The sequence below is a fragment of the Colletotrichum phormii genome (assembly GCF_030913505.1).
Source record: "Colletotrichum phormii strain CBS 102054 chromosome Unknown BDP81scaffold_21, whole genome shotgun sequence".
Classification (NCBI taxonomy): Eukaryota; Fungi; Ascomycota; class Sordariomycetes; order Glomerellales; family Glomerellaceae; genus Colletotrichum; species Colletotrichum phormii.
This window is the reverse complement of record NW_026851463.1, coordinates 642,186-656,688: the sequence shown is the minus strand read 5'-3', so window position 1 is coordinate 656,688 and position 14,503 is coordinate 642,186. Positions and strand designations below refer to the sequence as shown.

Sequence of the window (14,503 nt, the reverse complement as noted above, 5' to 3'; positions counted from 1 at the left end):
TGGCTTCCAAGACGTTGCATCAAAGCCCTTGGCAACAGTGACAAGGCAATAAGAGCCACATACTTTGAACCGCATGATTTACCTGCAGTGTGTTTTACTCCCTCGTCTCGTCGTATCGAGTCAAATCGCAAAACTGGTGCAACCCTCACAACAGTTCAGGCTCTTTTTCCTCATCAAGTTGTCTCGAAACCACGTCAGCTTGCAGGAAACACTTTGTGCAAGTGATCCATTATGGCGAACTTACACACCGAGCTCTGTATATCCATTTCCATAACAGGCAAACAGGTAACCACTTCAACAACAAGCGGCAAGATGATGTCCGATAGCCTACTTATACGTTTCTCGGCCCGGTGCCCGGCAAAGATCATCCAAAAAACCACTTTTCTACGATTCAGTTGCCGAACCTGGCAACATCCGATTGACTCAGGGAAACATGCAGTCAGCGTTGCACAATCACGTCAATCTTTCTCCGCTGCAGCAAGATGACCGACGGGCCAAGACAAGGGATGGGACGGGACGCGATTGCAAGGGAACGATTCGAACCCCACTCCTTGACAGGCATGCGCCAAGTAGGCTTCTTAGACCGAGCAAGGCAGATCCGATGTGCAAAGCCTGATGGACTATCGGCAGTTGTTATTAGGCCTTGTGGATGAAGCTTCCGATTACACGTATTTGCCTCTCTAAAGGAAATATTTAAGGCTGAGATTGGATCCTCCGTGATCCTTCATTGTCGATATGTTCTAATCAGTTCATGCCAGAACACTCGCCATGACCGTGACAATAATTGATCTGCCCGTGCTGGGTAGCTACCCATCACTCATTTGGATCATCCCAGCGGTGTTCCTCGCATTCAAAATCCTCACCTTTGGTAGTAGAGAGAAACATCTTCCGCCCGGTCCACCAACTCTTCCCATCCTTGGAAATGCTCATCTGATTCCCTCGAAAGGCATGTACAGCAAGTAAGTAAATTGGCTCATGGTAGTTATCGTTCTCGCTAACTAAAGACAGATTCAAAGAATGGGCCGATCAGTATGGATCGATCTACTCTCTCAAGGTCGGGCAAAGTACCATGATTGTGCTTAACGACAGACATGCCGTTCACGAACTTTTGACATCAAAAGGGGCCTATTACAACGATAGACCCATTGATCAGCAGTATGACCTCACCATGCGTCAAGAGAACACTGCTTTGATGCATGATGGTCCTAAGTGGAGAGCACAACGGAAGATTGCAGCCACATACTTCTCTCCAAAGAATCTCGACGGCACACTGAGGGAAGTACAAGAGTCTGAGTGAGTTTCAGTCACAACTGCGAAACGGTTGCATGTAGCCTCTAGAATGATTGCGTCTAATTTAAGCAGGATTTCTGTCTTGATGCACGATCTACTGAAGAGGCCTGATGGGTTTATGGAGAGTGTGAAACGAACCACTGCTTCTATCGCAACTGTCACAATTTTCGGCCAGCGTGCTCCCAGTTGGGAGAGCTTCTGGTCATATGCAAGTTATTCCACCTTGAATCAGGTATATCATCTCACAAGAGCTAATACAAACTAGGCGGTTTACATTGCCATGGATGGGGTAAGATTTTCTACCATAGATTTTCCTGAAACTTGGAAAGAAGTTAGCTGATCTTGTGAAGGTTTCGACCGTTCTCGAGCCCGGCTCTTACCTACCTGTGGAGCAGTTCCCAATTCTTCAATGGATCCCGGATCGTTTATCCAAGTCCAGGCAACAAGGGAAGGAATTATACCATACTGTCACAAACATCTGGACCAAGGCTCGCCAAGACGTGGAACTGCGGCGTAGCAAGGGTATCAGGAGAGAATCTCTCATTGATAAACTGTTCGACGAGGAGATGAAGTGCGATGTGCCACTCAGTGACACAGAATTCAATAATTTCCTTGGGGGCCTACAGATGGCAGCTGCCGATACGACAGCCACGGCAACACTCAGCAACATCATGCTCCTTGCGAAGCACCCCGAGGCCCAGGAGAAAGCAAGAGTCGAACTCGACAGAGTCTGTGGTGTGGAGAGGTTTCCCAATTGGACCGACTTCAAGGACTTGCCGTACATTAATTGTATTGTAAAGGAGGGATTACGGCTGAAACCAGTGTAAGCAATCCGATCAAACCCTCCAGATATGGTGCTAATATTAGGCTGTGTACCTAGAGCACCTACCGGCATACCTCATGCAGCCAAGGAAGACCGATGGTACGGTGACATGTTCATCCCAGCTGGCTCTTCCATCTTCATACCAGTATACGCACTCAACCATAATAGCGACTCGTCGCTGGACCCTTTTACATACAACCCGGACCGTTATATCCCAGTTGCCGATAAACTCGCACCTGAACTCGCCGCTTCACCCAAGTACGAAGAGCGTGATCACTACTCGTACGGTGCAGGGCGGCGTATGTGCGTTGGTCTACATCTTGCCGAGAGATCCCAATGGCGCATGGTAGCTCAGATACTCTGGGCGTTCAAGATTGAGCCCGCAATTGGGCCCGATGGAAAGGAGGTTGAACTAGATTCGAGCCCTGAAGGATACGTGGAGGGGTTCTTGCACACTCCTAAGAAATACAAGGTGAAGTTTGTGCCGAGAAGCAAGAAGCATGTCGAGGTCATCCAACAGAGTTTCGGCGCGGCTGCGGAGTTTCTGAAACAATGGGAGTGAGTACTGGGGGTCTGCACAGTCATATTCTTAGTATGACTGAAGATCTTCGACGCCGTACGGAGGCTTGATCTAAGTCCGAACAAGGCCTGGCAGACTGTTGGGGACGGCAACAAAGGCAGCAGCAAGTACGAGTGAAATTTGTGTACTCAGAGACCATTTTCATCCTCATTACTCTTTTCTTCTTTTTCGTCGCCTGAAGTCTTCTACCACTTATTCTGTACGATACAATGAACACCCTAGTGATTGCCTCAAACTTTCAGTTACCCTTTAGCTCCCGATCGATGGGGATAGGCCTTTCCAGGTGTCTCAACCACTTCGGCCGCGTTCTTTTGAACGATGTACCCGACTTCAGTTGTAGATCCTCAATGGCACTAGCCCATCGCACAAGTTCTCCTTCAGCAAATGCAGTCTGCATGATTCCCAGCCCAAAGGGCATGCCAGTATCGGTATATATTCCTGCGGGGATTGTGATCATTGGATATCCAGCCTGCGCCGCGATCTGGTAAGTCTGGGCTACTGATACAGGCACAAGCAAGCCTGGAAGCCGAGTTCCATTGTAGCTTAGTGCACCGTCGATGCCGACACGTGTGGTGGTCTGCATGTAGTCAAGAGCCTTCCAGTAAGTGTCATTCTGGTCTCCTTGAGTCTCATTAGACATGAGAAAGCCATCTTGACCGGAACGAAAAGCTGGAAGGCCATGGTAAGCCTTATAACGTCCAGACATTGTGTAGCTCCCATTGAAGGGGTAACCCCCTTCGATTCCGTCATTGTCATAACGTTAGTTGAACTTGATAATATCTTCAAGTGATCGAATTTTCGTATTCTGAAGTCCAGACATGTATTTCTTGATGTTGTTGTAGAAGTCGACCAAAACGACGGTATACTCTGACTTTTTCAGGGTGACCTATCTTGCCTTGCCAATTCCAATCCCAGCCTGTTTTGTTCACGACCTTCTCATGATCGGTAATCTCAGTGAAGTTAACGATGGTGCCGCCATTTTCCTGGATCAGAGTTATCAGGCCGTCAAGCTGTGCCTTGGTTTCTGCGTTGGAGATGTTCCAAAAGCTGTACCATGGAGTTCCGAATGTTGCGTTGCACAGACTAGTCTTGTTGGTGAGGAACTGCGCGTATCCTCCCGATGGTGGCGTTTTTCCGCACTGGGCATCGGTGTAGTTGTCTCTTGGATCGATGCCGTAGATGGCATCAAGGGCGTAGACGGTGTCTTGGACAGTTCGGCCGAAAGTTCCAACCGTGTCTTGGTGTTCGCACTCTGATATGACTCTATGTAAGATTACATATGTTAATTGAGTCTTCTCCGCAAGTGGGCTCAGTTATTAAGTGGTGTATGGCCGACGTACCCGTCTCGTGAAGTCAGTCCGACAGTCGGCTTGATGCCTACTACGCCGTTCTTATGGGCAGGGCTAATGACTGACACCGAGTCAGCAGTGTCTATATGGTGTGAATGAAACAAAGTCTTACCACTGCCGTCCGTTTCTGTACCGAGAGAAAAGGCGATCGCATTGGCAGCTGCTCCTACTACAATCCCAGAGCTACTTCCCATGGGATTAAATACCAGATTGTAAGGACTTCGTGGCTGCCCGCCCCTTGGGGAGTAGCCCTCTGCCCACTCGCTCATCGTGGATTTTCCAAATAGCACAGCTCCTGCAGCTCTTAAACGAGCAACAACGAAGGCGTCGCGGGGGACGATACTTCCAAGCAGCGCATAACTCCCGGCAGTTGTTTCCATACTGTCCTTCGTCGCGATGTTGTCTTTGACAGTAAAGGGGATTCCATGGAGCGGACCGAGAACTTGGCCTGCCTTTCGTTGTTTGTCCCTCTCGGCCGCGATTGTCATGACGTCCGGATTCAATTGCATGACGGAACTGTTGGAGTGAAAGGTAAGTTAGTAAGCTTCATCTGGAGAGTCAGCACAAGGGATGGAATCTCACCTGATGTACTCCTGAGTCTGGAAAGTCCGCTGCATGTAACACATGACCAATTGCTGAGAAGTCAAGATGCCATCCGTCATGGCCTTCTGCATCTGGTCGATGGTCGCTTCTTCTAACTTGAAGGTGCCCGCGCAAACCGGCATGGGGAAAAGTTTCGTGGTGTTTTCATTCTGCAGGAGTGGGAATAAAGGAGTCGCCAAGCTGTTGCTGGCCACAAGTTGGCTAATGGCCGGAGACACAAAGTTTGCCAGCACCAACAACGATCTGAGATGATGCCAAGCTGGTAATCTCGAGGATGTTCCAGATAGACGCATCGTTTACCAAGGCTGATCTGGCAGGATAAGAGTTGACTGAAAGTTTGTTGAGGGGAAAGGGCCAAGTGCGAGAAATTGTCAATAGTTCTTGTGCGTGGAACCGGTGTTTTTGATAGCAAGGGTGGAAGGTGGAACCTCGAATTGCGTCGAGACTCGCAGTTTTATAAGACGAGTTGAAGCCAGAAGACCTTTGCTTCGGCCAACATGCGTGTCGATGGAGAGTTTGCGATGTGTCAGTATGCCGCTTTTTTGCCAGCCGTTTCTCTTCAGCAAAGTATGATTTCTGAGACATACGTGCTTGTGGCTAGTCCTCGCTCAATAGGGTGGGCTGATTCACGCGTTAGCTGCATTCGAAGAACCCTTGGTGGGCTGGCTGAATGACTAAGTCAGACTTGCTAGTCCACGGCTGTCTCACACAGTAGTTGTCTGCAGCCTAACTCATACTCTGTGTTAGTTAGAACACATTGAATGCATCCGCTGAATCGTGAGACCACTTCTGGTTCTTGATGAAGCTAAGCGTGTTGATTTCGAACAGTCTGTTTCCCTGATGACTCGTATGCACCTCAACTTGTCAAATCTTATGCATCATACATGCACTTATGAGAAAACATTGCGATGTAAGGCTGGGGCCGGGGCTTCCCGCGGATGAATTCCAGTGCCGGTTCTATGAGAGTGGTGTCTCCAATACTTTCAACGTAATCGACCTTAATTGAAGTAACGTAATTCACAAGAGTTCAATCACAGATTCCAGTGAGCCCGGAAAGAATCTAGATATCAAGTTGCTGAAGTTCATACATACTTACCCACATATGCATGACTGTGGCCGTTCGTATGCTGATAATGCTTAGTGTATCCTCGATTATTCGACGCGGACTTACATTGCAACTTTCGGCTTGTCTGAAGAGCTCTTTTAAAAGTTGTGCTCAGTGCTCTAGTCTGCATTGGGGAATTGGCGCTTTATCTCTATGTGGTTCCCCATGGGCTCGTCTATTGTCGTAGGGTATATATGGCGTTAATTGCTGCCCGTAATTAACGGCGTCGTTTTTGCGACATCTATGGATACACCGTCAGATAGGAAGAAATACTTATTCACTAGAAAATCTACCGCAAATCTATCATCAGGTTTCCGCACCATCACTATATAAAGTACTTCAGTTTCATGTACCGCGTTCCCGTACCATATCCAGAACTTGCCGGGAGACACTGTAATCAAGAAAGGTAGTTGTAGTCCTGATTGCAATACTAGTCGCAGAAAGAAAGAAGTTGACAGAATCCATTGAGCGGCAGACAACCCGTTCTTTCACCTACTTGATGGCCCCGTAGAATAAGTCGTATTGAAGTGGTTTAAGTCACTCTGAAAAATCCCCCAAAAATGGTTGACGGACATATCGAAGCCCCCGTTCCATCTTAACTTTGCCGATCATTCCCCGAGAGTTCTTAACGGTCAGCAGTTGATGGGACGTTGCACCACGAGCATCCTTGTCGTCAGCAACTCTAGTCTGAACTTAGCACGGCAAATTAGCGGTCAATCGACCTCTCAGAATCGGGAAACCGGACGATCTGCTTTATGCGCTCCATCAAGATTACAACCCACGTCGCAAGTCTTCACCTTACAGGTCCGCGATGCCGTCGGGTGCCACACCATCTTCTACGGTGCCCCGCAGCGGGCTCTAGACTGGAGACTGACCGTTGAAGGACAGCGTTGCTTTCTTCTTTTTCTTCTGATCTTCCTTCGTTTCTCCACGAGGCGTTACCGAGTACCCGGATCACCTTACACTCCCGACTCAAACTCATCAAAGCTTTTTGTTCTATTGATCTGGTCCTTTAAGCTCTGTCATTACTCCCGACGAAAGGAAAATGGCGGAACCAACTCCGACTCCTGCCGCTTCGACTCCGGCTAGCCCCCAGACTGGAGCCGTAGCTGAGCCCGAGCCCGAGCGGCCCGCTCCCGAAGTGGAGGTAGAAGTCGATCGGGAAGAAAATGACTCGTCTTGGGGCGACGATGAGGCTTCTCGTGCCAGCACCTCGCTCAAGTCAGTCACGTCAACTTACGAATGGAAGCACGGTCGCCGGTACCATGGCTATCAATCCGGTTCCTACAATTTTCCCAACGACGAGGAGGAACAGGACCGGCTTGATATGATCCATCACGTTTTCTTCAGGCTGATGAATGATCGCTTGTACCTTGCGCCAATCAAGACCGAGGGGCTGAAGGTCCTCGATATCGGCACCGGCACAGGGATTTGGCCCATTCAGTTTGGAGATGAGCACCCCGAGGCAGAGGTGATTGTTGGGAACGACCTCAGTCCCATCCAGCCGCAATGGGTGCCACCGAACGTCAAGTTCATCATCGACGACGTCGAGCTTGACTGGGCGGAGCCTGAGCAATACGACTACATTCACTGCCGCTACATGGCAGGTTCCATCAAGGACTGGCCTCGGCTGGTAAACCAGATCTACGAGAACCTGAAACCCGGAGGCTGGGTCGAGTTCCAGGAATCTGCAAACACTCTATACTCTGAGGATGGCTCACTCAAGCCTGACAACGCCATGGTCCAAATGATGGACGGACTCATGGAGGCCTGTGAGAAGATCGGAAGAACAATGGACCCGGCACCATCCTTCAAGCGTTGGACCGAACAAGCCGGCTTCCAGAAGGTGGGCGAGCAGAGATTTAAGCTTCCCATTGGCAGCTGGCCTAAAGACGCTAGGTTGAAGGAGGTCGGCACGCTTATGGGAGTAAATTTCCTGGAAGGGGTGGAAGCTTTCACTGCTGCGTTGTTCAAGGACGTTTTGGGATGGTCCCCGGAGGAAGTCACCGTCCTCAATGCTGGGGTTCGAGCGGCAGTATGGAAGAGAGACGTTCACCCCATCTTCGACTTCGTTGTCGTCACTGGGCTGAAGCCTTTGTAAGTTTTAGGGCAATGATCAACAATCTTTAGTCAACTGGGTGGCCTCTTTTCGGCATTTGCAGCTTCGGGTGGAGTATCTCGAGTTATCATAGCAAAGCGCGTTATCTAAAGTTCCTCCTTCTGTGGTGTTGCCTCCATAACATCTTCGATATGATCCGAAGCCTCCTCATAGGCATCCACGTGAGCCTTTGAGAAGTCTCTGGCCGGAGTCTCTCTAGCAAACAACATGTCCAACTCCTCGTACGTACGGCCTTTACACTCAGGCAGGCGAAAGTACGACCAAACGAAGATGATTCCGGCAGTACCCGCCCAGAAGAAGCCGGCCTTGCCTCTTAGATTCCACTCCGTAGGGTTCCTTGACGTCGATTAGCATCCGTTTTCAAGATTTTCTTCAGTTACAAGGAGGTAGTGCTCACATCATGTAAGTCTGGAGGACTTGAGAGACTATATTGACAATCTGGTAGGCATTTCGTGATAACACGACTGTCAATGGGCGAAGCCGAACCGAGGAAGTCTCACTGATGACGCTGTACTGTTGCGTTTATTAGGACCTCTCTGTCTACATGTACCTGCAAAGTAACAGGCAAGATGACGGGGTTTAGAAACTTGAGTCCTGGTGACTTACAGTAATAGGTCCAATAGTTAGAGACTGAAAATGTCAGCTTCGCCCCTTGACTTTGGTATTTCAGATGCATTAGGAGTTTTTACTCACGTAGATGAATAGCCAGAAGACACAAAGACCACCAGACGGCCAAAGGCCCTTCTCGCCAGCAGATACATCAAGAATGCCTATGATGAACAGGATGACGGTAAGAGCTCCAATCCCGGTAACGTACATGGCGCGACGACCCCAATTAGTAATGAGCCACCATGATCTTAACGGTTAAAGTCAGCTTGATCATCGTCATTTAATGATTCAGACAGAAGGTTCTTACAAAACGGTTCCAAGAAAGGCCATGCCCTTTGCTCCTAGACTCAGTTCGAACGCATTCGCTGTGTTCATTCCCGCGGTAGTAAAGAAGTATGTCGGGGTGTAAGCGAAGCTGCTGCCAGACATGACTTGCCCCGCAAACGCTACGCAGCAAATTTCCGTGCGTCGACGATCAATACCCTTGAAACAATCAAGGTATGTCACACCGCTGGTCACTCCCGATTCGACTTTGGTTGTGTGAACCATCATTGCCAATTGAGCGTTGATTTGGTCTTGAGTCTTGTCACCGCTGAGTCTCTCGATGGACCGTCTAGCGTTTTCAAGGCGATCTTTCCGGACTAGATACCACGGACTTTCGGGTGCGAGATAGGAAACAACCATCAGAGGAACTGGCCAGAGCTTGTTCCGGGTGTTCTGTCAGGCGATGCAGCTCAAAGGCTAGAAGATAGCCACTCGGGGCAAACTTACCCATTGAATTGCGAAAGGGATCCGGTAGGCCATCTCGCCCTCAATGCTAAGACACCCACGGAGAACACCAGCAGCAATAAGCTGGCCAGTTGCCCAGCAAAGATTCACCTGAGTTGGTTTAGTTGTAACACCTCATAGTAGCCTGGAGACAACGCACATATGTAGTCATGTAACCGCGAAGATTGGTAGGACAGACTTCGGAGGCTAGGGCATGACTAGTCAGTAGGGGGCAAGAAAGCAAATATCATAGATGAGATTCACCGTAAGCTGGACTGAGTGTCGCAAAAACACCCCAAGAAAGGCCGCAGAGAATTTGGCCAACTAGAAGCATGGCGGCAGAGTGTGCAAAGAACACGACGAAGATAAAGCAATTCAGGAAGAACATGGCACCAATCATGACCCATCGATAGCCATATTTGGACGCAAAGTATCCGTTCATCGACCCGCCTGGTCGATGTTAGTTGCTAGTCAATTTGGAAAGCCGAATGCATGCGCTTACCAAAGATGGCACCGACCGTGGAAGCCATCGTCAGACCTGTTTGCCACGGCCCAGAGACTTGATAACCAATTTCTTCGCCATACCAACTACCATATTTCTTTTGGAACTCCGGATAGGCAAAGAAGTTGTTGATCAGGATGACATCGTATCTAGAGGAATCACTGATTAGCACGTGCCTCGGGATAATGAGTAAGGTAGTCAAAGCAGGAAAGTCTTTACCCTTCCATCACAATGGACATGGAGATCATGATAGACCAAAAGACAGCCTTGCGGTTCTGGCTGAGTGCCTGACGAAGTGTCTGCGCATGCTCCTCGTCCGAAGCTTGCTTGGCTTCGTAAATGGCCGACTGCCCAAGCTTTTCTTCCACCTCATTCTCGGCCGCCTTACGCAGATGGCGGACCTCAAAGTCGCTCTTGGAGGCCATTGTGACCGAAAGGTGTTTGGGTCTTATTTAAAATAATTCGATGGAATAATGCTCTAAGTGGCATAGTGGTCAGTTGGGAGCGTCGGATCTGGAACCGAAAGGGTTGCCGGCAGTGGAGGTCTATATAGAGACGCAGTAGACTCACAGTCTAGGATTTCTTCAAATAACCGGCATGCCATTGCATCCGAACCGCTTTCCTAGAAGGTCACCAGGCTAGTAGAAGTATTTGCATTCTAACTGATATATAACTAGGTTCTCAAGTCGCGCGAGTATCAAGAAACATTCGCTCTTCATCCCCCACATGGTTGAGCCACCCCGCAACCCCAGACTAGACTTGCAAAAGTCCGGGGTTGACAGTATGACCTGTAATTGGATGGCAATATGAAATCCCGTACTTGACATGCACAGAGTTGTCGCTGATGAGCGGAAACAAATAAATATCAGGGATCTTCCTAGGGCCAACCTGGAGAAAGCCAGAAACAGCCGGCAACAATGTCTCATAAGCTGGCGTTAAACCAAGACTTTAGGATTGTTCAAGAAGAGGGGGAAGTACGCCAAGACTATTTGGGAGCTGTGGGGAAAGCGGCATTGGCGAGTTACGGTTGGTTGAGTATTTTGGGTGGTTGAAGTTTGCGGAGGATCTCCGCAAGTTGGGAACAGCTTCCATGAAGACCTCGGGAGCATCAAGTTGGAGCGTTGGGGTGATAAACGAGTATCCCACGGGCGATGGAGGGACCTTGCACGGAAAAGGAATATGGATGCAATTCTGGGACCGGATAAGCTCAGAACACCAAGATGATTGCGTACCGAGCGCCTCCGTTGACCCGGACTCATGCAAGCACAGGTCAGCTGTCGTATGGTCACAATGTGGGCATCGAGATTTGTGATAGAGAACGGTTATCTATTAAAAGTAGAGAATAGGTACGAGGCTCGCTCTGAAATAGGTGATGCGAGCGAGTGTGGGCCTCGGTGATTATGTAACCGAGGTCACGTGACGGGCAGAGGCCACAGATGGTTGAAGCCATCACGACATCAGCCGAGTCTGTCTTGTCATATGACGTTCCTTCAATGTGGCTCGATGTCAGATAGGGTTCCAGAGGTTGTCGCCATAGTATCGGATGAGTTACGACGGACTAAAAAGGTCAGCCGCACTATAAAACCATGTCTTTTCCCGGTTTTCCAGGCCGGTTCACATCAGCGTATCAGAACAACAAGCTTGACTCGTGTGAATAGGGTCCATCGAGACAATTCAACCCAGATTTGCTTAAACGAAATCACCCGGCACTGACAGCTTCATTCAATCATCCAGCTGTCGAAGAGAAACTCCATGGGTAAAACAAATAATTTTCTTCCCATGGTCCTAGCTTTGCCTTCTTGCGGCTGCTTCATGCCTCCGATGAAGATAATCTTGGGGAAGACTGCTTTCGAACCTCTCTAGTAAGTCATCGTGTCCTTGCAGCAACGCCTTCACAGTTTCGTGAGTCTCAAAGAGCACCCCTTCAGAGTTTCCAGTAGTGTTTTGTGTGGCAGTATAGAAGCTACTCAGGGCCTGGATAAAGGCCGCATAAACCTCTGGCTCAGTTGTCTCGAAGCGTCGCTGAAATATTGGTTGGGGAAATCAGCACCATCCACATTACCGGCTTGTTAACCAGTACAAGGCGATGACTAACCTTCACATCGTCAATAAAGCTCCAGCTTTCTTGGTACCCTGTGGACCCCGCCTGGTCCTGCGGGGTGACGATCTCGGGAGGTTCTGACATGGAGTGCATTTTGAAAAGGGTTGTTGTTTCTTGTCAACTGAATAATGTCGAAAATTTGGTCTTTAGTCCCGAAGAAAGATTATTCAAAGGCGTTTTTGAGGGGCTCGTTGGGATTTCCCCGACTTTATGTGAGTAACTCCGCTTTCCAAAGATCCTTCTGCTCCGGCCCGGAAATAATAGGTCGTGGCATCGGCCAATACGCGTGGTTTAAGATCGTGGTGACCAACAGGTTTCTTCAAATAGAGCCCTTCCTACCAAAAAATGATGTAATCACCTGTGTGTAACTCGTTGGGGCAAGGTACGCAGCCCGGGGGCACAGCAAAGCGAGATCCACCTCGGTAGTTCTTGATTGAGGGGAACTTCCTGAATTCACGGGGTTCAGGATATTGTGAGCCGAAATGAGTACTAATGTTAGGTCGTTGAACTACGATGTATTGACATTATGCTGCGTTCGCCTCGAGTCGCTCTCAGACAAGCACAAAGACTTCCTCCTCGCCAAATCTTGCTCTAATCTTGTCGTCAGCAGCCTCGGGCATGAGCGGGTCGATAAAACAGTCGCCCAATAACCACCATCCGTCGTCAACCTCTCTAAGAACGAACGGAACCGGACCACCGTATAGCATTACGACAATATCTCCTTCTCTTGCACAGGCTGGCGCTAGTCCATAAAATCCCCCTGATGTCCCAAACACTCGTCGCTGGTCGCAAGCACGAGACGCTGCGACTCTGAACCGGGAGGCGTTTCCATCACTCAACGCTATGTTCAGAGGCTCGAAAGTTGGAGACTCTAGGCCAGAGACTTCTAGTAAGTTGTGTATGTATGTCAGATAGTCTGCATGAAACTGCTCACGGTCGTCAGATGATTCGAGCTCATCGACGCGCTCGTATCCATCAGTAACCCCAGCAGTCAGAGTAAGGGCCATCATCAACACGGACATAAGCGAGTCTTCAAATTGAGACCCTGGATACAACTTTTTTGAAGACGCAAGATTCCATAGATCTATCATTGGGTGAGGTGATACTGCAGTTCCCGTGGATCTTTCCCTGAAGTCTTGAACGTCGAGAGTGCGGGTTAACCAACCAACGGTGTCGAATCTAACACCAGGCACGGATAGTTTGCCGTCCGATGATGGCGTAAAATCTTTCAGTCCTGGAAGGCCATGCCTGTCGCCCTCTTTCCAGGCTGTTAGGGATCGGCTATCAAGGATAGTCGAAACGTCACCACTTACATCCCATCTTGGTACCCAAGAAGGAATATCGGTCCGGTTGTACTCGACTCCATGTTGGACATAGCACAAAGAAGCCAATGACGCGCTGTCTCTGACAGCAGTAATAACAACATCTGCGTAGACCTCCGCCACGCTCTTTCGATAGTCTACGCTAGGGAAAAGCTCGAGATTTTCTGGGCGCATGAGTCCCAGCAGCCCGTAGACCTTGTCCCTCAAGTTCGTGGCATGGTGATCCCGAAAAGCAATGAGTATTTCCAAGAATGTCGATTCTGGTATATCGCTTGTGTCAAACATTGCATGCGCATTGTCAAACGGTATACCTTCGATCTCAGGCGATACATCGTAGTCGTTTGCGAGATGCTGCTCGCTGAGCCAGGCAGCTGTGACCCCCAACTTGACCCAATCTAAGGATCCAGAGCCGACGTAAACTCTGGATGAACGGGCGAGAACGATCTCTTGCACGCACCAAACTCGGGTGAACCAAGGTCGAGACAGCAGCCAAGCAAGTGCTTCCCAATCTTCTGGCTCTGGTTCCGGCTTGCCCAGACGCACGCCAACCGCGGCGATGTTCTCGACAGAGACCCCTGCAAGTCCTTCCATCGCCTCTGTCGCCGGTGTAAAGTGAGCCATATTCAAGAGCTCAATGTTCTTAGCGAGTGCGTGATCGTCGCAAGCCTGATGGATTGTCTCAATCAAAGGTATCGCACGGGGGGCCCGCCCTTCGTCGTCGAGGCCTAGCCAGACCACCACCTTGTCGGCACGGGAATATATCTCTCTCATAAGTTTTACCTGCTCGGCTCTCTCGTCCATGTCGTCTTGGTTGATGCATAGGGCATCTGCCCATATCAACAATGCTCGGTCTGGACGCCGAAAGTGCCGGAGAGCATCGTTAAGGTTCTCAGTAATTGAGACTGGTTGTCCCGAGCAGTCGACCTCTCGGCGCTGTGACGGATCTCCCCAGACATATGACAGGGCCTCGAAAATCGGGGGATCGTCGATACTGGCTTCTTGGAGTCCAATTTGGATCGGGTCAGTGTCAGAACCAGGCTGCAGAACCAAAATCCGGATACACCGGCTAGCCAATCGACTCGAATAAATCGGAGCCAGTATCATGGCAGAGCTGAGAGATTGAGAGAAGCAAAACTTGCTGAGATCTGCACAGAAGGATGAGGCCTTTTGCTGACGGGAGGGAGAGAGTCATGTAGCCGGTGGTGTCATGGGGTCACCCAAGTTAAGTACTAAGCAATTCTACGTGGCACGCTTACCCCCGGCGAAGGATCAGTCTGTAAGCGAGCGCTGCAACTCCGCTCGAATAGCGCGCTTCAGTCCCGAGGTCTCGTT

The 14,503-nt window shown here is 49.6% G+C and overlaps 6 protein-coding genes across 6 annotated transcripts; 2 read left to right on the top strand and 4 right to left on the bottom strand.

Annotated features, from left to right (window-relative positions):
• Window positions 1-768: 768 nt before the first annotated feature.
• Window positions 769-2,675, top strand: BDP81DRAFT_328842 (cytochrome P450 2D18; the record flags this gene model as incomplete). The annotated part of the gene is made up of 5 exons (XM_060585255.1): window positions 769-959; window positions 1,009-1,293; window positions 1,363-1,522; window positions 1,659-2,113; window positions 2,171-2,675. 5 exons carry the CDS (start codon window positions 769-771, stop codon window positions 2,673-2,675), a joined length of 1,596 nt encoding a protein of 531 aa, XP_060441218.1.
• A 256-nt stretch (window positions 2,676-2,931) lies between these two features.
• BDP81DRAFT_464174 (amidase signature domain-containing protein) lies at window positions 2,932-4,767 on the bottom strand (the record flags this gene model as incomplete). The annotated part of the gene is made up of 5 exons (XM_060594119.1): window positions 2,932-3,428; window positions 3,580-3,956; window positions 4,034-4,103; window positions 4,155-4,558; window positions 4,625-4,767. The coding sequence occupies 5 exons, from the start codon at window positions 4,765-4,767 to the stop codon at window positions 2,932-2,934; spliced, it is 1,491 nt and encodes a 496-aa protein (XP_060441217.1).
• Window positions 4,768-6,716: 1,949 nt separating this feature from the next.
• BDP81DRAFT_474568 (S-adenosyl-L-methionine-dependent methyltransferase) lies at window positions 6,717-7,851 on the top strand (the record flags this gene model as incomplete). Its single annotated transcript, XM_060594693.1, has 1 exon — window positions 6,717-7,851. Exon 1 carries the CDS (start codon window positions 6,796-6,798, stop codon window positions 7,849-7,851), a length of 1,056 nt encoding a protein of 351 aa, XP_060441216.1. The 5' UTR covers window positions 6,717-6,795.
• Window positions 7,852-7,903: 52 nt separating this feature from the next.
• BDP81DRAFT_100497 (sugar transporter-like protein) lies at window positions 7,904-10,480 on the bottom strand. Its single transcript, XM_060581361.1, has 11 exons — window positions 10,319-10,480; window positions 9,968-10,226; window positions 9,749-9,897; window positions 9,511-9,696; window positions 9,407-9,453; window positions 9,250-9,357; window positions 8,786-9,180; window positions 8,563-8,725; window positions 8,476-8,499; window positions 8,267-8,382; window positions 7,904-8,205 (listed from the first exon to the last, which is right to left on the bottom strand). The coding sequence occupies exons 2-11, from the start codon at window positions 10,171-10,173 to the stop codon at window positions 7,956-7,958; spliced, it is 1,644 nt and encodes a 547-aa protein (XP_060441215.1). The 5' UTR covers window positions 10,174-10,226; window positions 10,319-10,480; the 3' UTR covers window positions 7,904-7,955.
• A 1,053-nt stretch (window positions 10,481-11,533) lies between these two features.
• BDP81DRAFT_464183 (uncharacterized protein) lies at window positions 11,534-11,933 on the bottom strand (the record flags this gene model as incomplete). Its single annotated transcript, XM_060594120.1, has 2 exons — window positions 11,534-11,770; window positions 11,844-11,933. 2 exons carry the CDS (start codon window positions 11,931-11,933, stop codon window positions 11,534-11,536), a joined length of 327 nt encoding a protein of 108 aa, XP_060441214.1.
• Window positions 11,934-12,326: 393 nt separating this feature from the next.
• On the bottom strand, window positions 12,327-14,310 carry BDP81DRAFT_436397 (heterokaryon incompatibility protein). The gene has a single exon (XM_060591130.1). The coding sequence runs from the start codon at window positions 14,273-14,275 to the stop codon at window positions 12,401-12,403; it is 1,875 nt and encodes a 624-aa protein (XP_060441213.1). The 5' UTR covers window positions 14,276-14,310; the 3' UTR covers window positions 12,327-12,400.
• Between the last annotated feature and the right edge of the window lie 193 nt (window positions 14,311-14,503).